General features: G+C 40.5%; 2 protein-coding genes across 4 annotated transcripts in view; one reads left to right on the top strand and one right to left on the bottom strand.

Annotated features, from left to right (window-relative positions):
• The window catches only part of LOC126161664 (uncharacterized), a 496787-nt gene that overhangs the window by 211208 nt on the left and 263912 nt on the right, over nucleotides 1-21667 (bottom strand). For all 3 annotated transcript variants that reach the window (XM_049917659.1, XM_049917660.1, XM_049917661.1), the window contains exon 6: nucleotides 1425-1786. In XM_049917659.1, the coding sequence (XP_049773616.1) occupies nucleotides 1425-1786 (362 nt within the window). The remainder of the gene's footprint in view (nucleotides 1-1424; nucleotides 1787-21667) is intronic.
• The window catches only part of LOC126161667 (uncharacterized), a 65774-nt gene continuing 49218 nt past the window's right edge, over nucleotides 5112-21667 (top strand). Inside the window, exon 1 of the mRNA XM_049917663.1 lies at nucleotides 5112-5238. Within this exon, the coding sequence (XP_049773620.1) occupies nucleotides 5175-5238 (64 nt within the window). The 5' untranslated portion in view covers nucleotides 5112-5174. The remainder of the gene's footprint in view (nucleotides 5239-21667) is intronic.

Below are 21667 nucleotides of genomic sequence, written 5' to 3'. Positions count from 1 at the left end.
TCTAGCAGTTTCACATTAAACACAGGTACGTGTAGGTATGCCAACTGCATTTCACTCCAACGCACAATTGGTGCGACATTATGAATGTTCCAGAATTCTTTGAACAGACCTCGTATATGTACTGATAAGCCAAAATGTTATGACAATTGCCCACTGAGATGTTGGATGCCACCTGGTAGTGTTATAGGCACATTACATGATGACGAAAGTATGTCTGCGGAGTAGGCAGACGTAAGGAATCACCCTAGTGAAGATATGGGCACCAAACAGGGAAATCCAGAGATAAGGGCCTTTGACAAGGGCAGACTATTATTATGCAGAACCTGTGAATGAGTATCTTGAAAACAGCAAAGCTGGTTGAATGTTCATGTCCTGCTGTTGTGCTAACAACGGAAAGAGGTAGACGGATAGTAAACCTACCACTAGGTGCTACATGGTTGGACATCCAAGACTCACCACAGAATGTGGGTTTTCGAGACTTGTCTTCACTGTAAAGTAGGATAGAAGGTGATCTGTGGCATCTCTGCCAAAGAGCACAATGCTGGTGCTCACACAGATATTTCGGAGCACATTGTACAGTGTGGAATATGGAGCTCAGGAGCAACCCACCCAAACATCATCACATGTTGACCCAACAACATTGTCAATTACAACTGCAATGGGCACAGGACCATCAGGATTCGACCACCGATCAATGGAACTGTGTCGGCTCTTCAGGTGAATCAAATTTTTGTTACACTAGGTTGATGGTCGTCCCCATGAACACTGTCACTGAGGAGAACAGTGGCTCGAAATGTGTAGTGCGCCATGGATGTAGGCTGCTGGGAGCAATATTATGTTAAGAGACACATTCTCCTGTGCTTGAAGGCAACCTGTGGTAGCTGCGAACCATCAGCATCCCTTCATGCTTGATGTCTTCCCCCGATAGTGATGGCATCTTTCAACGGTATAATTGTCCATGTCTTGGATCCAGAACCATGCTGCAGTGGTTTGAGGAGCATTATAGTGAACTTACGTTGATGTCTTGGTGACCAAATTTGCCTGTTGTAAATCCTACGGAACCTTTCTGGGTTGCTATCGGACCCCGTCACTGCGTACGATACCAGCGGTGTGTTATTTATATTTATACAAATTACATGATCTGTTGGTAGATATCTAATGCCACGTATCTCTGCAGACCTACCAATAAACTGCCGAATCCCTTGTATGCAGAATTAGTGATGTATTTCATTCCACAGACAGACACAGAAGCAATGGTCATAATGTTTTGGCTCACGTGTATGTGTGTGTGTGTGTGTGTGTGTGTGTGTGTGTGTGTGTGTTTAGAATTCTAAGTCCAAATAATTTTCAGGAACACATGCTCAAAAGAAAATTATATTCTATCCAAGTTTTTACTTTTTATACCTAAGTTAATCCATACTTACTCTGCCGATTCATCACTGACATATTCACCAACATTGGAAATGAGATGACATGGCATGTTCTCAGTAGTTTCCTGAAGTTTTTGTATTAAACAGTTCATATCAACTTTTGATATGTTTTCAGGCGTTTGAGCACGCTGTGCCTCCTTCAAAATTTTTGAAACGCTTTCTATGTTGTCTTCAACCTGCTTAGTTACATTCTGAAGACTGAAGGACACACCTTGCTTTAACTCTTGAACTTGGGTCAACAAAGTTTCCTCCATCAATTGTAAGAGTCCATGAAGATACAGAAAATGGCGTGATATCTGTAGCTCCAGTTGCTGTGCATGGTGTACGGATGGCACTGAATAAATCTTCTCCAATTTCTGAAACAAATAATTACAAATTTACATTTATTTCTTTAGTTATCAGTTCATATTCGATGAATCAGTGCATCAATATTGAAATTCATGTACATCAAACCCATTTTCAGAATTTGGTGACAAAGACCCAAAACAGAAATTTTCATCTTCCACGAATTTAATTGATTGCACATTCAATGACATCTGGAGGTTATTCGAAACCTCTAGCCCAAAATTTAGCACTCCTAGACAGAAGGCAAGTAGCAAGCTTTCACAAGGAAAGTTCATTTGAGGGAACTGTAAAATTACACTGAGACAAAATGCTTGGCCAGGACTTACCTTTAAGTGGCAAAACATATAATAAATGTCAGTTAAAAATAAATATTAATTTAGCAAAGTGCAATAAAACCATATTAAGCAATAAATTGTGTTTTAGGGGCGTAAGAAGGTGGAAAGGAAGGACTGGAAGTTAGAACTGTGAGGGAAGATAGGTTGCCAGAGTGTGGTCATGCACTTCCTCCTACATAGGTCTGCAAAATGAAGGGCTAGCAGGAAATTTCCCATGCGCCCTTCTGCACTACATCACAAAATGCAACTGCAGGATGTTTCACAAAGTTATACTGAACCTTCTGCAGTTCTCATTATGAATCTGTGGTGAAGCAGCACGCTGACATGCCCGTAGTGTTGGTGCAAAAGGGATTGGTCTTGCTGCTGTCTGTTGTTGACAACATATTGTGAAGCCCTGTAACTGTGTTCTAGTCACTAGGTGGTGAATTAATGAATGACCAGAAAGTTAATACACTTCTCTCACCATTAACTGTGTTACTGCCAGACTACATAAACCTCTACCATGCAGGAGATAAATTCTGCCGAAATTTTTACAGAGGCGCAACCCATGTTCAGAAAGGATAGATTAAATGAACTAGGTGGTGGTGTGTTTGTGTCTGTTGGTAGTAGTTTATCTTGTAGTGAAGTTGCCTGCGAATTACTATGGGTAAAGGTTATACTCAACAGCCATACCAAAATAATAATTGGCTCCTTCTACCGACCCCCCGACTCAGATGATATAATTGCTGAACGGTTCAAAGAAAATTTGAATCTCATTACAAATAAGTACCCCACTCTTACAGTTATAATTGGCGGAGACTTCAATTTACCCTCGATTTGTTGGCGAAAACATACATTCAAAGCTAGTAGTAGACAGAAAACATCTTCCAAAATTGTACTAAATGCTTTCTCTGAGAATTTGAACAGTTACTTCATGAGCCCACAAAATTTGTAAATGGTTGCAAAAACACACTTGACCTCTTAGCCACAAATAATTCTGATCTAAAAGAGAGTGTCATGACAGATACAGGGATTAGTGAACACAAGGTCATTGTAGCAAGGCTCAAAACCATATCAATCAAATCCACTAAAAATAAATGCAAAATATATCTATTTAAAACAGCAGATAAAAATTCTGCTTGATGTCTTCCTAAGAGTGAGTCTCCATTCCTTCCAAGCTAATTATGTAAATATAGACCAGATATGGCTCAAATTCAATGATACTTTATCGACAGCAATAGATAGCTTCATACCGCATAAGTTAATAAGAGACAGAACTGTTCCACCATGGTACACAAAATACATCAGAACACTGTTGCAGAAGCAACAAAAAAAACATGCCAAATTCAGAAGAATGCAAAGTCCCCAAGACTGGCTAAGTTTCACACAAGCTTGAAATTTAGTGTGGACGTCAATGCGAGATGCTTTTAATAGTTTCCACTACGAAACATTGTCTCAAAATATGGTAGAGAACCCAAAGAGATTCTGGTCGTATGTATAGTACACCAGTGGCAAAAAACAGCCAATACCGTCACTGCACGTAGCGATGGAATGTTACCGATGATGGTGGCACTAAACCAGAGTTACTAAACACAGTTTTCCGTAATTCCTTCATGAAAGATGCCGAAGTAGATATTCCAGAATTTGAAACCAGAACAGCTGTTAGCATGAGTGACACAAAAGTAGATATCTTAGATGTTGCGAAACAACTCAAATCACTTAAGAAAGGCAAGTCTTCCGGTCCAGATGGTATATCGATCAGGTTCCTTTCAGAGTATGCGGATACAATAGCGCCTTTCTTAGCAATTGTATACAACCGCTCATTTGACGAAAGGTCTGTTCCTAATAACTGGAAAGTAGCACTGGTCACACCAATATTCAAGAAAGGAAATAGGAGTAACCCACTGAATTAGAGACCCATATCAATGACCTCAATTTCCAGTAGGATTTTGGAGCATATACTGTACTCTAACATTATGAATCAGAAAATATTGTTCTTGTGCAACACAGCTAGCTCTTTATTGTGTCACGGCAACCGAAACGGAAGGTACATTTTGCACAACAATGCTCCAGGATATGGCAGAGGACACTTTTTCCGAGGACACTTTTTCCAAACGACTCATCTTTTCGGACGAATAGGCATTTCATCTGTCGGGTAAAGTAATCTGCCATAATGTAAGAATCTGAGGATCACAAAATGCTTGCATCGTCATCGAATATGAAAGACTCTCCGAAACTGAATGTGTTTTGTGCCTTTCTGTTCACAGAGTTCATGGAGTTCTCTTTTTTGCAGAGAGAATGTCATACCTGGACATGCTGCAAAACTGGTTGTTTCCTCAACTTCACGAAGATTCCAATCATTTCATCTTCATACATGTCGGCGCCTCGCCTCAATTTCGCCTTGGCGCGCGACGTTATCTGAACAACAACATTCCACAACGTTGGAGGTGGACAACCAGATCTTTTTATTTTTTTGGCCTTCCAGGTCACCAGACCTCACACCTTGCCTTTCATTTCTGTGGGATACATAAAAGACAGTCACTTATGGCAGCTACTCTCCAAGATCTAAGAATCCGAGTTGTTGAAGCTTTCGATTCCATAAACAGAGACCTGTTGATTCGTTTACAGAATGAAATGGACAATCGTTTCAATGTTTCTCGCACAATGCATGATGTACATGTTGAGTGTAAGTGTCTGAGTGAACATTAACTTTGAAACTTACGCTATCCAGTGACATGTGCAATGTGTTTCTATCTTTCACAGTGTGTCTGTAATAAACAATCACCCTTTACACATGCTGGCCTTCTTAGTAGTATGAAGAAAACACAGTCGATACAAAAATTGTAATGGATTTCAGACATAAGTCTGGATTGTCCCAGGCCATCTCAGTTAGCTGCTTGTAGCGCAGAACAGCCCGAAGCTTCTATGCTACAAAATAGGCACTATCAGTTGCGGGGTATTCGGAGAACGCACAGCAGACGCAAACGGTGCCTAGTGGCGAAGAGACTGGAGTGGGGTGAAGTGACCCACTCTCGCCCGTGCAGCCGCCGTCTCTCAGTCAGTTGCAGGCGTCTCACCGCGCAACATGGACGCCACTCAGATCTACACAGCTCTCTTGCTGCTCCTGGCGCACATCATTTGCTCGCAAGGTAAGCTGTGTGCAAACTGGAGAGACTAACAAACGCAAACGCTTCTGACAGTCGACAATCGCCGAGCTTGTCAAGAGCAATTGCTCCCTTCCCCAAAAAGGTGATCCGACGGATAAATGCATGTTGCTGTGAAGTGTTTTCCCGCATGAGCGTGCACAAATGACGAGACTACAATCCACTTGCTTGCCATCGCTAAACACACAGTTTCAACAACAAAATTAACGACGAATAATGGACGTCCACACCAACCAAAAACTGACTGCATAGTTGCGATACTACCGTTAAAAGAAAAGGTTGGTCTTCCGAATCTCTATCTTATTCGGAAAGGTTGCTCATGATAGCTGTCAACGTCTAAACATGTACTCCGAAAGCCATCATACGGAGTATGGCGGAGGATACCTTGTACTACTACTACTACTACTACTACTACTACTACTACTACAACTACGTGTAAGAGCCCTAATTTTTCTTATGTTATTTTCGCGGTCCTTATGCAAAATGTACTTTCGCAGCAACAGAATACTTCTACAGTCAGCCGCGAAGCCGGCTCTCTAAATTTTCTCAATAGTATTTCACGAAAAGAACGTCGTCCACCTTCAGGAATTCGTATTTGAGTTCACAAAGCATCTCCGTAATGCTCGCGTGTTGATCGAAACCTGGCGTAGCAAATATAGCAGTCCGTCTCTGAATTGTTTCGATGTCCTCCTTTAAACAGACCTGGCGGAACACCAAACACTCGAGCAGTACTCAATAATGTCAAGCTACATACATCTATTCGTAATAAGGCTGGTTTCTGAAACACTGTACACAATTTGATACCTGAACAATCATTAGTGGTCTAGTTATTTATTTTACTGATATTTGAATTATTTTACGTTTTACATTCTTTTTTTATTTTATCGTTTCACATACGTGTATGCTCTTAACTGAAAATAATAAGTAACTCATTATTATGATACAACAACATTAGAATAATGATAATTTGTAAACAAATGCTTAAAACTCAACGGTTCTTACACCCATGAAATGAACGAAATTTCTTCGCATAATATACGCGACAGAAACACAACATAAAACAAAATGCAGCAGCACTTCAAATTGTTAGGGGTGATTATCTAAATATTCTGATTTCTATCAGGCATATTTCAGTAAGTTGGTAAGCCATGGCGAAAATTATTGATTACGTACAAGTGACTACATAACATCAAAATCATTCAACAAAATTAGATCTGAAAATCTTCTCACAAGGTTCTTCAGACACCGACAACAGTTTCTTCAAACACCTACAACCGTATACTTACCACGTCTGTACCTGTGCCGTCGAGTCCTTTGGGAACATCAGTTGAATAAGTTTCTTGTCCTCGGGTATGAAGGTCAAAACAGTTTTTCCACACTGACCATCAGCCTTTTCACAGTTTTAAAAGAAACTAATGGTGATTTTGCACCGAAAACTCAAGAATCTCTTTTCAAAGCTCAAAATGTCCTTAAGACAGCATCGAAATCTGGTTAAACAAATGTCTGACCGGATCAAATGATATGTGAAACATATCTTCTTTCATAGTGATTGTGAAACATTTGTATTATTGGTAGATTCTTAGTGCTGTCAATGTGAAAGAACCGTATAGGGCATTGTATCTGAGTACAAGGAACTTTCTCATCTGGTGATCCCAAAGGTCTGGAAGCCACAGGAACAGTCGTGAGATGTATATGGCTTTTGATGTTGGAACAATTGTGTGCGAAGATTTTCAGATCTAGGTCTGTTAAATGATTTGGATGTCAGTCTCCACTTGTGAAACAATATAATTAAGCTGCAGTCACATGTACGTAATCAATTCTTTTCGCCATGGCTTACCAATATACTGAATCATGCCTGCTACAGACCAGTATACTTTTATTTTTACAATGTGTTCTCTCTGTCGTGTACATTATGTGAAGAAATTTCGTACATTTTCTGTGCATAATGTAAGAAAACGTTATATTTTGAGCGTTTATTTACATATTATCACTATTGTAATGATTTTTTTAGCATAGTAATGAATTACTTATTATTTTCAATTAACAAAGTACGTATTTGTGAAACGATGAAATGGAATTAAAACGTAAAATAACAATTTAAAATATAAAACTAGTGTCACTAAAATAAAGAACTAGACCAATAAAAGAAGTTCAGATAGTTTTATTAGGTATATTGAAAATTCTCTAACATCACATCGGGTACAGTATTTCAGACACTAGCTTTATTACACACAGATGTACGTAGCTTGAAACCTCCTTTGTTTTTTTGTTGTAACAGAAGTTTTCATTTTTCAAAATTAATTAACAGTGGTGAGATATTTTGCAGAATTTCAAATCATTACAAAATCAGTTTATACAATTGTCAAGAACGCTGATTACATGTCAACTTTTATATGAGAAACAGAATTTTGTGTATTATCGTTTCGAAGATATTTCCTCCAGGCTAAATTACATTTCGAGGTGCGTTTTACCAAATAGAAGTGAAATTGGAACCATACAAAATGATGTTAAGGTTTAAGTAGTTCTAAGTTCTAGGGGACTGATGACCATAGATGTTAAGTCCCATAGTGCTCAGAGCCAATACAAAATGATGCATACTGCATTATTTTTACTCCTCTACACACCCGCCAAGTTTCTTATGATCACTTATTGACACTTGAGAATGTTCCCTTGTAAATCATCCTGTATCCTCCTAAAGTCACTCAACGACGACATTTTCTCGTACACTACATCGTCATAAGCAAGAAGACGCAGCTTGCTGCTGACCCTGTCTGTCATATCATTTATGTATATAGAGAACAAAAGCGGTCCTACCAAGCTTCCCTGGGGCACTTCTGACGATACCCTCGTCTCTGACAAACTATCGCAGCACAGGGCAACGCACTGGGTCCTATTACTCAACAAGTCTTCGAGCCACACACATCTGGATACATATTTCGTAACAGTCTGTAGTGGGGCACTGTGTCAAATGATTTCCGGCAATCTAGAAAAATATGGAATCTACCTGTTGCCCTTCATGCATACTTCGCAGAATACTGTGTAAGAAAAAGGGCAAGCTGAGCTTCGCATGAGCGATGCTTTTTAAATCTGGACTGATTTGTGGATATAAGCTTTTCTGCCTCAAGGAAATTTATAATTTTCGGAGGTAACTGCATACAAAGTTTCTCTTGACTCAGGAACTACACTCCAACAATGCTTTCCATTCTGCACAACTGAAAACATAATAATTTCAATTGTTTCACAGTTCACAAGGTTTCTAGAAACACAATGGTCTACCATCAGATAAGTGCCCCCACGTCGTAAGGTCTAGCTGAAATTACAGCGCATGGGATACACATTTTAAACAGTCAAAGGGAAAGGGTGACATGTCAGGGACGTTTTCTTTGCCGCGACAGTCAAGCCCGTACTCGTGGATTGAAGATATGCTATCCGGAAATCCGATGGTGCACTAGGGAATGTAATGGCCCTAATGGGCTGGTAGCTACGTTATAATATCATATTAAACGATGCGATTTTTAAGTAAAGACCGTAATACAGGACTGTAATCATGTAATTTCTCCTGTAAGTTTTCTTTAAGCCTAAGATTTAGACGTCCAGTCCTATAATGTGAGCATGAACACAGGTAATTGTGTGGGATGTCAATGGATGCCGATGTAACTAATTACTCTTAGATGATCTTCAAGCAAGCTTTGAGCGTTAGACTAAGTGAACGACGAGTGCGATGCTAGGTGACAATTTGGTTGTCATCAGTGATCTTGAAAGACACTATTGACTAAAATATATTAACAACAGCGAACACTGGATCGAAATAAATCGCAATTTCATAAAAACGACAGAGGTTTGTGAAGTATTAGGGGAAGAGTACTAAGTGATACTGTTTTAAGGTTCATTTATGAATGTTACAAAAGCATTAAGTAACCCAGCCAGTTAAAGTAAGCTACAAAATAAGGAAGAAAAAAAAATTCTGAGAATTTCGGTAGACCTGTCGAATGAAAGTAACAAGACGAGACGAAAGCTAGGTTCATAGCTGGCACATTCAAGACCAACATATATTACAGATTGTAAGACGCACTTTCTTCTTCGAAAAATTGCCTCCAAAATTCAGTTGCGTCTTATACTCGAAATAATAGCTACTTTCGCAATGAAACAAAATAAAAGGTGTTCATATGATGCGGGCTAGAAATAGAAAGTAATAGCATATACAGGAGAGCATGGAAACAGAGCAGCTAAGCGTCATTTTGACCCCCCACCAACAGAAAAAACAATCGCCTTTAGCTGGTTAGTAAAGAAGAAATGAAAAAACGAGTAAGACTAAATGTGCAAATAGAGGACTAAATGCAGAATGAAGAAAACTAGACGATGACGCGTTGAAATGGATTCAAGGACGAAACTGGTATGAAATTACGGATTAATAAAGTGTGGGAGAGAAGGAAAGGTACTTCACCGAAGAAGAGTTCTCTTTTGGGGCTAGATCAGTTTACTAGTCGTTTGAAACATTCTGTGAAAGAGAAACTGAGAAAAGGAAATACAGAGCTTCCTGTTATTCCGGCAGGATATATTTCATAGCTGCAACATATTGATGTCTCGATAAGTAAACCATTTAAAGTGTATATGAGAGAGGAATGGATCAAATGACTGATGGATGAAACCCAACATGAATTCATGCCGAAGGGAGCTTTAAAACGACCTACAATCAAAACAAGTGTATCAGTGAATAAAACTGTCGTGTCTAGAGTGAGAGAAAAAATTATTGTCAAGTCTTTCAAGAAGTGAAGCATAAGTAACGCTCTCGATGACAGTGGGGATCATCTTGTACATGAAGAGGACAACGATGACGACGACGAAGAAGATGCAGATGGCGATTTTCAGGTATTTTAAAGGTCAGCTTCGTTTAATAAACTGAGAATTTTTTTAGTTTGGCTTTGCAATCTAATGATAAAAACGGTAATAATGTTATTTTTTTTAAGAAACTGCTTAAAATTAAGGCGTGTCTTATAGTCCGTAGCGTCTTACATTCCGTAAAATACTGTACTCCAGTCCGGTTGTTCCCCTGCCTGGCTAAATATTTACCTCATCGAAAACTTCTGTCAAGTCGTGCGGGACAATGAATCATTTACTACACTGTGCTGCTGCAATTCAGCTCAGACTTAATCGCTGCAGAATATACAGTGTGCAGACTGCGGAGAAAGGAAAAGAAGGCACCTGCCTCTTTTATCGGGCAACGAGAGCGTGGGGAGAAAACACGAAGTATGCGAATTGGCGTCGTGGATCGTGAAATGCCGGGGACGACCCGTACGGAGCGAAGCATCGGCCCCGCTGTTGCTCACCCAGCACATTCTGTAACTCCTACAACGAATTTTTTTTTACTGCTTGTAAAGTGCTAAGTGAAAAGATTTTGAAATGAACAAGGAAGCGCTAATGTTGAACGCAGTGGACTATATGGGGCAACATCCAGGACATCTCCGACTACATCTACATGGATACAATGCAAATTATATTTAAGTGCCTGGCAGGGGGTTTATCGAACCACCTTCACAATTCTCTATTATTCCAATCTCGTACAGTGCGCGGAAAAAACGAACACCTATATCTTTCCGTGCGAGCTCTGATTTCCCTTATTTTATTATGGTGATCGTTTCTCTCTAAGTAGGCCGGCATCAACAAAATATTTTCGCATTCGGAGCAGAAAGTTGGTGACTGAAATTTCGTGAGAAGATTCCCCGGCAACGAAAACACCTTTGTTTTAATGATGTCCACCCCAAATCCATTATCATTTCATTGACACTCTCTCCCCTATTTCGCGACAATACAAAACGTGCTGCTCTTCTTTAAACTTTTTCGATGTACTCTTTGTCAGTCCTCTCTGGTAAGGATCCCACACCGCGTGTCAGTATTTTGAAAAGGGACGGACAACCGTAGTGTCGGCAGTCTATTTAGTAGAACTGTTACATTTTCTCCTGCCAATGGTTAGCCTTCCCCAAAACATTTTCTATGTGTACTTTCCAATTTAAGTTGTTGGTAATTGTAATTGTAATTCCTAGGTATTTAGCTGAATTTACGGCCTTCACATTTGACTGATTTATCGTGTAACCGAAGTTTAACGAATTCCTTTTAGCACTCATGTGGACGACCAAAACTTTTCGCTATTTAGGGTCAACTGTCAATTTTCGTACCATACAGATATCTTTTCTAAATCGTTTTGCAATTTGTTTTGGTCATCTGTTGCCTTAACGAGTCGATAAACGATAAACTACAGCGTTATCTGCAAACAACGTAAGAATGCTGCTCAGATTGTCTCCCAAATCGTTTATGTAGTTAAGGAACAGAAGAGGGCCTATAACACTTCCTTGGGGAACGCCAAAAATAACTTCTGTTTCACTCGATGGCTTTCCGTTAATTATTACGAACTGTGATCTCTCTGACAGAAAATCAGGAATAGAGTCACGTAACTGAGCCAATATTCCATATTCACACAATTTCACTACATCCGCTTGTGTGGCACAGTGTCAAAGGCCTTCCAGAAATCCAAAAATACGGATAAATTTGAAATCGCTTGTCAATAGCACTCAACACTTCGTGCGAGTAGAGGTAGTTGTGTTTCGTAAGAACGATGTTTTCTAAATCCGTATTGACTGTGTGTCAATAGACCGTTTTCTTCGAGGTAATTCATAAAGTTCGAAATCAATATATGTTCAAAAATTCTGATGCATATCGACGTTAACGATATGTGCTTGTAATTTAGTGGATTACTCCTATTACCTTTCTTGAATAATGGAGTGAAATGTATAACTTCCCAGTCTTTGGGTACGGATTTTTCGTCGAGCGAATGATTGTTAGTATGGAGCTATTGTCTCAACATACTCTGAAAGGAACCTAACTGGTATACAATCTTGCCTGGAAGGCTTGCTTTTGTTAAGTGATCTACTTTGCTTCGCTACTCCATGGATATCTACTTCACGGTTGGCAGCTGTTCTTGATTCGAATTCTGGAATATTTGCTTCGCCTTGTTTAGTGAAGGAATTTCGGAAGGCTGTGTTTAGTAACTGCTTTGGCAGCACTGTCTTCTATAGTATTTCCATTGCTATCGCGCTGAAGGCATTGACTGTGCATTTCCGCTAGCATATTTTACATACGACCAGAATCTCTTTGTATTTTCTGCTAGGTTTCAAGACAAAGTTTCGTTGTGGAAAATATTATAAGCATCTCGCATTTAAGTCCGCGTTAAATTTCAAGCTTCTGTAAAAGATCCCCAATCTTGGGAGATTTTGCGGTCATTTATATTTGGCATGTTTTATTTCCTGCAACAGTGTTCTCACTCGTTTTGTGTACCAAACAGGATCAGCTCCGTCGTTTATTAATTCATCTGGCATAAATCTGTCAACTGCTGCCGGTACTATTTCTTTGAATTCAAACCACATTTAGTCTAAACCTACACTGTTAATTTTGAAGGAGTGGAGATCGTCTCTCAGGAAGGCGTCAAGTGAATTTTTATCTGCTCTTTTGAACAGGTATATTTTTCGTTTATTTTTGGAAGGTTTGGGGGTTACAATATTCAGTTTCGCTACGACAACCTTTTGCTCACTAATCTCCATATCCGTTTTGATGCTCATTATTAGGTCAAGATTATTTGTTGCTAAAAGGTCAAGTGTGTTTTCACAACCGTTTACTAATCGCGTGGGTTCATGAGCTAACTGCTCGAAATAATTTTCAGATAACACGTTTAGGACAACGATATACAATTCCGACGTGATACGTACGTGTACAACGGATCACACGAAGTTGTCAATGATGTGGTTTCGTAAATGAAAGAAGCAAAACCACACCGGATATCAGGAGGAGGAGGTCATAATTAAAAGGTTTGAGATCGCTTGAAGAATGATTTCTGGATGCTCTTACCAGAGCTGTTGATAAACGCGTCGGGAACGATGGTCTCAACAACAATACCAAGTCGGTCTTTTACACTAAGAACACCTAGTTGCTTTCTTTAGCCTGCGTAAGATTAACTGATAAACGGTATTTTAATTTCACGATTTTCACTTGTGTATAAAACATCTCGAATGCTGAGCCCACTAAGGAGGGAGGGAGGGAGGGAGGGAGGAGAGAGAGAGAGAGAGAGAGAGAGAGAGAGAGTTGTGAAGTGGTGAAAGGCGGGTGCTGAGCAGCGGGAGAGGTATGGTACAGCGGCGCGCCTGTGGCTGTATGTAGTAAACAAATATTGTTGAAAATGTCTGATGCGGCGTAATTGCAATAGCCCTATCAGTTATTCGCGTTCACGGATTAACAGTACACCTCCCAATCCCGGTCCTTTGCCCAATCGAAGTCCCATGCATAATTTTCGGTCCGTTATAATCAAAAGCTAGTTTTTCACGAATCTCAATGTTTAGGATGTTATATCTCCTGAACTCTGTTATGATGTTATTTTGCAGATACATCCAGTGATGTGTGTGTGTGTGTGTGTGTGTGTGTGAATGAATACTGGTTCCAGATGTGTTGCTAAATCAAATCGTTATGCCAGATGCTAAAGTTTTGCTGTATGAACAGTGAAAATGTAGAAAACGATTAAGTTCTTTTCTTTCATCATTTTGTGGGAGGTGCCAATGAGCAAAAGTTTCGCAAAGATTTGACATTATATTTAAAATTTACTGGGGGTCGCAAAGTGTTCTCATTCTCAAATACTGGAGAATATACTTCTGTAATTTGCGCGCCACAACAGACAAAGACAAACACACACACACACACACACACACACACACACACACACACACAGTTTCTAACTTTAATCTCTAATACCTGCCTTACTTTGTTCAACTTTTACATAAAATTATACCTTTTAAGGAGCAGATTATGACAGAACTTTAAATTCTATCGACAATTATGTGAATTAGTGAAAATCAAATCTTTGCCGTTAGATAGGCAATCTGCAACTGGTATAATGGACCATGAACCAGGTTAGCAGTTTGGTTGGTGCGCAAGTTCGCAACGTTTAAATACAACAGATATACATAACAGAGACTTTAGTCATCAATAATACATCCTCCTTAACCTGCCAACGCTGTAGTAACTTTTCGATTCCACGATTGTAGAAATCATGTGGTTTTGAGGCGAAGAACTCGTCGAGCCACGTTCTGAGCGCAGTTTCATATGGAAAGGAAGTTCCTTGAAGGTTGTTCGGTGGCAAATGGCAAAGGTGAAAATGGGGGGGGGGGGGGGGGCAACATCAGGTGAATAAGGTCGGTGCAGAATGACTCCCAACCCATCTCCTGTATAGTGTTTTCTGTCAGTCTCGCAGAATGCGGGTGGGCGTTATCGTGTGGTAGGACCACTTCATGCAGTCTTCGTGGTAGTCGCTCTTGATCAGCGTCTGGAAGACGTCTCAGTTGCTGACAATAAATGTCAGCCGTGATGGTTACATCTCGGGGAAGCAGTTCGTACTAGACCACACCTTCAGTGTTCCACTAGATGCATAACGTTATCTTTTGTGGGTGCGGGGGAGCAGTTTTTCATACGGGGCGGGGAGTTGCTGCTCTGTTTAGGCTCAACCATTCCTTTCTTTTCCTTGTTAGCATAAAGACACGATTTCTCGCCACCAGGAACTATACAGGATAGGAATGGTTTGTATTGTCCACGAGGCAGTTGATGACGAACAAGTAGAGATGCACATATTGTCACACACTGATTTTTGTGGTTTTGGCCTAGAACATGTGATATCCCTGCACCCATATTGTCACACACTGATTTTTGTGGTTTTGGCCTAGAACATGTGATATCCCTGCACCCGATTTCTGAATCTTCCTGACTGCATGCAAATGTCGCACGATGGTGGAATGATCACAGTTCATCACATTTACCAGTGTTCGAATACACTAACGCGAATCATTGTGCATTACCACGTTTAAACGATCTTCATCAAACCCCGAAGGTCTTCCTAAAAGTGGAGAGTCACTAATGTCACAACGATATTTTTTTTTTTTTTTTTTTTTTGCTCTGTCCGGTGGCATTATGCCCACACAAGGCGCAAATGTTTCCAGCTGCATCCGCTGCTGCCTCCACCCTACTGAACTCCAACAGAAGAATACGAGGTCTGTTCAAAAAATTCCGGAACATTCGTAATTGCGCGCCATTCCTCACTCATACACAATTTAAATCGTTTATTTATCGAGACATCTATATGTTGCAACTGTGAAGTATGTCTTGCCGCAATAACAGCAAGCTCTGTATTTCCCTATCTCAGTTTCTCTTTCACAGAATTTTTCAAATGATTCCTAAGCTGATCTAGCACAAGAAGAGAACTCTTCTTCAATAAAGCACCTTTCCTTCTCTCCCACAGTCTATTAATCCACAATTTTATACCAGCTTCGTCCCTCCAACCCTGGCCATGTACATAAACACCACCAGCTGGCGATATTTGAGAAGGTTTTGGCGTTGTTTTGCACTTGAAAGTAATCACTGAATTAAGTTTAGTACGGTCAGCAAAATATGAAACGACAACAGTGTAGCAGTGCAGTGCATTTTTTCATGTCAATTTGTTTTTATATTTACGGTTTTTGTATCTTTCAAGGCAACAGTTTTTCTCGTGGCATTTTCCGAGATGTTTTGGTTTTAGTTCGCATGCTATGTCCACGATGCTTCATAAACCTGTAGCACCAACCAACTCCACCCTTAATGTAAGTTCCAGTGTATGTGAATCATTTTTGTATCAATTCCAGTGCCATTTTGATGTTGTCCTTGAATCCATTTCAATACATTTGGCCATTGGCGTTCAGTCCTCTACTTGCACATTTAGTATTCCTCTTTTTTTCAGTTCTTCTCTACTAGCCCACCAAACGCGAATAGTTTCTTTTTTCTGTTGGTGGAGGGCCGAAATGCCACTTAGCTGCTTTGTTTCTACGTTGTTCTGCATATGCTATTACTTTCAATTTCTAGCCCGCACCATATGACTACCTTTCATTTTTTTTCATTACGAAAGTAGCTACTAACAAAACTATATACTGCCACCGATAACATAAATCACTTTCAATTCAAGTTCACTGGCAACGTAGATTGGAATTACACACATAGGCTACAGAGTATTCTGGGTTTGTGATGGTGCGGCGGGAGGGAGGCAATGTTAACAATTCATGTTCGTTGCAATGCTGCTGCCAGTCTAATCCAACTTTGCCAGATACAGGAAACCGCGGCATCCAATATATGGCCGTTTTTAGACTGGTGAGAATTTTAAATTAGACACGGGGCATTTTTATATTGATTTCGAGTATAAGATGCACCTGAATAAAGGTGTGTCTTATAGTACGAAAATACGGTATGGACTTCTTAACACAATACATTAAATTAGAAGGAACAGTACACGACGGTGCAAAACATTTATAGAAAAGCGTAATGGGGAAAATTTTTCACATTTAGCAATATACGAATAACAAATTGAAAAGTTACACGTTCCACTCTTATTTCAAGTAATTATGGGAATTACCACAAAATAATAGAAGATGCTTGATACATATTGTGCCATAGCTTAAAACAGGGGGCAACTCTCTATTGATCTACGGTTGTTCTTTGATCAAAATGAGGCGTATCAATGTGTGTCGTTTCATCGGAGAAGAAATTCATCACGCGTTAGAGGGTAGTGCCTTACCAGAGGCACTTATGACAGCAGTTCGTTTTGCCTCAGCAGCTGAAAGGAGCTAGCAGGCTTCTTAGTATGCAGTTTGTTACATCTCACTTCCAGCCACGCTTCCTATTACAGGTTAAACAACAGCTAGGCCACCACATTAAAGGAGATGGCACTTTGTGCTACAGTATGCACCAGACGGACTTACTTTCTCATCTAATGCGCCAATTTGTTGTCGCTACTTCGTGCGCACTTGACTATCGTCTTCACTGTTGACGATATGACTGCATTAATAAATTTTTCCGATCGCCATCGCAAAATCGAGAAGTGTTGGTGCTCGTAGCTGCAACTTACGGGATCTTTCATTCCGCGGCTATGTCGAGGAGAGCGGAACCAGAGTAAGCTAATTAGAAAGGGAGCGGGGCCAGCGGTGCCTTGACAAGCCGCTTACTTGCTTTTCCTCGCGACACAGAGCGAGATAGAAAGGCCTTGAAGTGCACTCCGCGAACGTGCTGCTGCTTCAGAAAAGGCAGAAACCTATGTTTGTCCTGTTTCAGTCAGTTGTCATCTAAAGCTATTATGAAATCTACGTAAAAGGACACACACGCGGTAGAACGTTGACGTTACAATTACTTCCGAAACGTTCCATAGGGCTATCCGAGAACAATAATACGCAGCTAACAGCCGTCAATAATCGTTATCCTCCTTTCATTTACATCAGTCACTTAAGATGTCATTCGTTAAATCAATTGCAGATTTGCTGTACAAAAGTGTAATTAAATGCTTGAAACATTATCATTAGTTGAACTGCAACCACGGATTATGCGATTATGGTTGCCATTAAAATTACCCCCACGACTACTAAGCTTGTCTGGCTGTTGTCTTATTGGCAAATGATTGTGCAATATACGATCATTTCAAAAATATATATGATTCATATCTTAACTTCCTTATAAAAGGATTGGAGCAGCTCTCTATCCGCGAAACAGCTCTCTCTTTTGTCCTTCAGAACTACCTCTACCTACCTTACAATCATTACTCGGTATAATCTATTCCCAATACAGTACGTACGTATGATATTATCGAGCCAGTTGGCACATTGAACCCTCTTTTGGGTGGGAGCAGGCTTTAGTCATCCAGTTACCATGAAATGGGTCTTCTGTGATTTCCTTAAACCAGTTGTGGCGGATGCCGGAGCAGTTCTTTAAACAGGACGGCGTCTATTTCCTTCCTCACCTCTGAGGAAAAAAACCTCAAATCTACTTTTATTTTCCTTCAATCCCACCAGAGTTAAGTGTCAATTGCAGGCGGTACAGAGCTTAAGTACGACTGCAGAAATGGTTAGGTGAAAAAAGAAAGCACATATTTTCACGTGCAAAATATGCTTGCAGACGCATATGCAAGAAACGATGTGTCACTGGTGAACATCCGTTCCATCAGCCCTGAGAGAATGCGCTGCTATCGACGCGCAAAGGGAAAATATTTGACTGCATTAAATGTGTGTGTGTGTGTGTGTGTGTGTGTGTGTGTGTGTGGAGGGAGGGAGGGAGCTGTACTTCATGATACGCTTTTTACGCACACAGTATCTTAGAACCATGAAGTACCTACATTGCTCTGCACGGTAGATGGTTGGTCTGTGTAACTGACAATTCTTTTCATTTCCTGTTCTGGATGCACCACAATGTTATAAAACAATACGGCTATTCAACAAACGCAAATCTCTGCTACACAGTTTACAGCTTCTGCGAGTAATGCATTCACTTCTCGTACGTCATTTTACTATTACCACGCAAAGGCTGAAAACCTACGTTTGTTGACTGATACAGCGATCATTTATCTGTCCCTTAAAATCTCACGTCAATTATTCCCGCACCCTCGTTTAGCGCACAGTTTGAATTATGCTGGTAGAAGATGACAATGCTCCCACAACTCGACATTTAAGCAAAGTTCCGAACAACGACATTAGCCTACAGTTTACTCTTACGACGTTCACAGCCTGTACCAGAACTCCTGTGATTTGCGTTGAGGCGCTGTGCAAAACAAACATTTATTATTCCGCGCTCAATGCTCCCGTTTCGGCAGAGCTAGCGGCGAATATCCTTTCGCTTATGGCCAAGGTCTCCGGTACTGAATAATGCAAGAGGGCTTCAAGTGCGACCTTATTAATAGATGTCTAGGGCACAGATAAACGCGATGTATAAAACTGCCGAGTCCCTCCTCAGCCTTTGACGGACGAGACGAAATTTCGGGGTACTGCATTAGGCCAGAAAATCCGAACTACAAGCCCATTCCAAATGGTTCAAATGGCTCTGAGCACTATGGGACTCAACTTCTGAGGTCATTAGTCCCCTAGAACTTAGAACTAGTTAAACCTACTAACCTAAGGACATCACAAACATCCATGCCCGAGGCAGGATTCGAACCTGCGACCGTAGCGGTCTTGCGGTTCCAGACTGCAGCGCCTTTAAGCGCACGGCCACTTCGGCCGGCGCCCATTCCAAATCCATTGTCGAATCTCTGTAAGGCACAAAAAAAGTAATTATGGATGAACTACTGGAATGAATTCAATAAAAAATTGCACTACGTCTAAAATTATAAAATTTAATATGGCATTTAGTACAATTCTAGACCTTTTTAAGTATCCTCATGTAACAAAAAACTTGTACATATTTATAACTGCAATGAATAAATGTCCCCATTAATACCAAGATCCCCACGAAAACATCTCAAATTGAACTTTCATGTTGCACGAGAACGGCAAATGAAAAGCAAGAAAGTTCTATAACAATGAGAAATGACTGGACTAGAGGTAACAGAGATGCTCATGGACTATGTACCTTTGTCGACTAGGGTCTGCTGTGTCCTTTCTGAGAGTATCACCAGTTGAGGTTAATACAAAATGAAAATGCAGTAAATTGATTCTTCCTTGTCACTGCAGCAGGAGTACAACAAGTCTAGGTTGATCCATATGATATGCCACAAAACAATGCAGCAATATGCAAACTTTGTCACATACAATTCGCGTGTAATAGTGCAGATAACATCCACGCACGTTGGTTTGTGGTGGTCCAATATACTATGAGGGGTGAATGAAAAGTAATGCCCCTGTGTTTGGATGTGAACATTTTAATAAAACAAACGCAGAAATAATCCTTAGAATGTGACCTTCAATTACCAATATTCACTTTTCCACATAATCACCAGCTAATTGGATACATTTCTGCTAACAATGAAGAAGTTTTCTGAAGCAGTCACAGAAGAAATCGACACACCGTTTCCGTAACCACAGTCTCACTGTTCTCCCAACGTCTTCATCTGAAGCATAATGATGTCCCCGCAGATCATCTTTCATTATCGGAAACAGATGGAAGTTAGGTGGTGCTAAATCTAGACTGTATGAAGGATGCCTTAAGTTCTGCTGTGGTAGCACGTGAAGTGTGTAGTTTGCATTGTTAAGCTGCAGGAAAATATTTCCCTTTTCCTTTCGGACCCTTGTTAGCCTTCGTTTCAGAGTTCGCAGCGTTATGATGTAACGCTCTGCATTTATTCTTGTTCCACGATCAAGGAAATAACATGGTTAACACCATCTGCGTCCCAGAATACTGTGGCCACGATTTTTCCAGTTGAGGGCTGAGTCTTGAATTTCTTCTTCTGGGACGAGTCTTTGTGTCGATATTCCATAGACTGACGTTTCGTCTCCGGGTTGTAATGGCGTACCCACGTTCTGTCTCCTGTCACAATTGAATGGAGAAAGGCGTCACCTTCATTCTCGTAACGCGAGAGGAGTTCCTGGCAAATTTCAAGTCTGTGCGCTTTCATTTCATTTGTCAGCATCTGAGGTACGGATCATGCACAAATCTTCAGATAGCCAAGCAAAGCAATAATGTAACTCACGCGTTCTTGTGAAATGCCGATTGTGTTTACAATTTCTCTCTGAGTGATACGACGATCGTCCTGAATCAATCTGTCAACATTTTGCTTATGAAACTCGGTGGTTGCTGTCACAGGACGTCCAACTCTTTGTCTGTCACGCAGGTCAGATGTTCCCGCCTCAATATCTTTAAACGTACTCGCCCAACGCCGCACAGTTTCACATCAACACAATTACCATAAACTGCTTTCATTCTCAGATGAATCTCCTTTGGGGTGACACCTTCAGCTGTCAAGAATTCAATGACTGCACGTTGCTTAAATCGCACTGACCGACCGTCTGCGCTCGGTTCCATACTTTACACTGATGCTAAGGCTTCCCGCCTACTGGAGCTGTAGAGAAGAGGCTACGGAACAAGCCAGTACCTGCTGCATACCAATGCTGCCGACTGTTGAAGAGTTACGAAGATGGAGGCATTACTTTTCAGTCAATCCTCGTATATTGTCCATGATACGCTATAGTTCAGTAAAGGGTGAGAGATGCATGCTATTTCCAATTGCTACTGGAATTGAAAGACCGAAATGTTGATGATTCTGAGGACTTTTGTGCCAATTTCCAGTCGAAGTCAATCGGTTACAAAGAAAAATTCTTGCAGATGAAATCAAGGAACATAACAATCAACTTGCAACCATCGAAGAAAGTAACGAATGACCTCATATATCCGCACCACAAACAAATGTAAGTCGCACCTAATTACCGGTAATAATTTTGTGCACCTTCTTTTGGGATAAATGTGGGATAATTCTGGTACAGCTTCACAATACCGTGGGAGAAATTAACGGTGATGTACTCAGTAACCACCGTCGCCTTTCACTCGTGAGTATGGGACGCATTTTTAAATTCTGGTGTTATTCTGATGCATGAGATTGCTTCTAGTC

Source organism: Schistocerca cancellata, chromosome 2 (assembly GCF_023864275.1).
Source record: "Schistocerca cancellata isolate TAMUIC-IGC-003103 chromosome 2, iqSchCanc2.1, whole genome shotgun sequence".
Lineage (NCBI taxonomy): Eukaryota > Metazoa > Arthropoda > Insecta > Orthoptera > Acrididae > Schistocerca > Schistocerca cancellata.
Note: the sequence above shows the minus strand (reverse complement) of the source record. Positions and strands in the feature narration are given on the sequence as shown.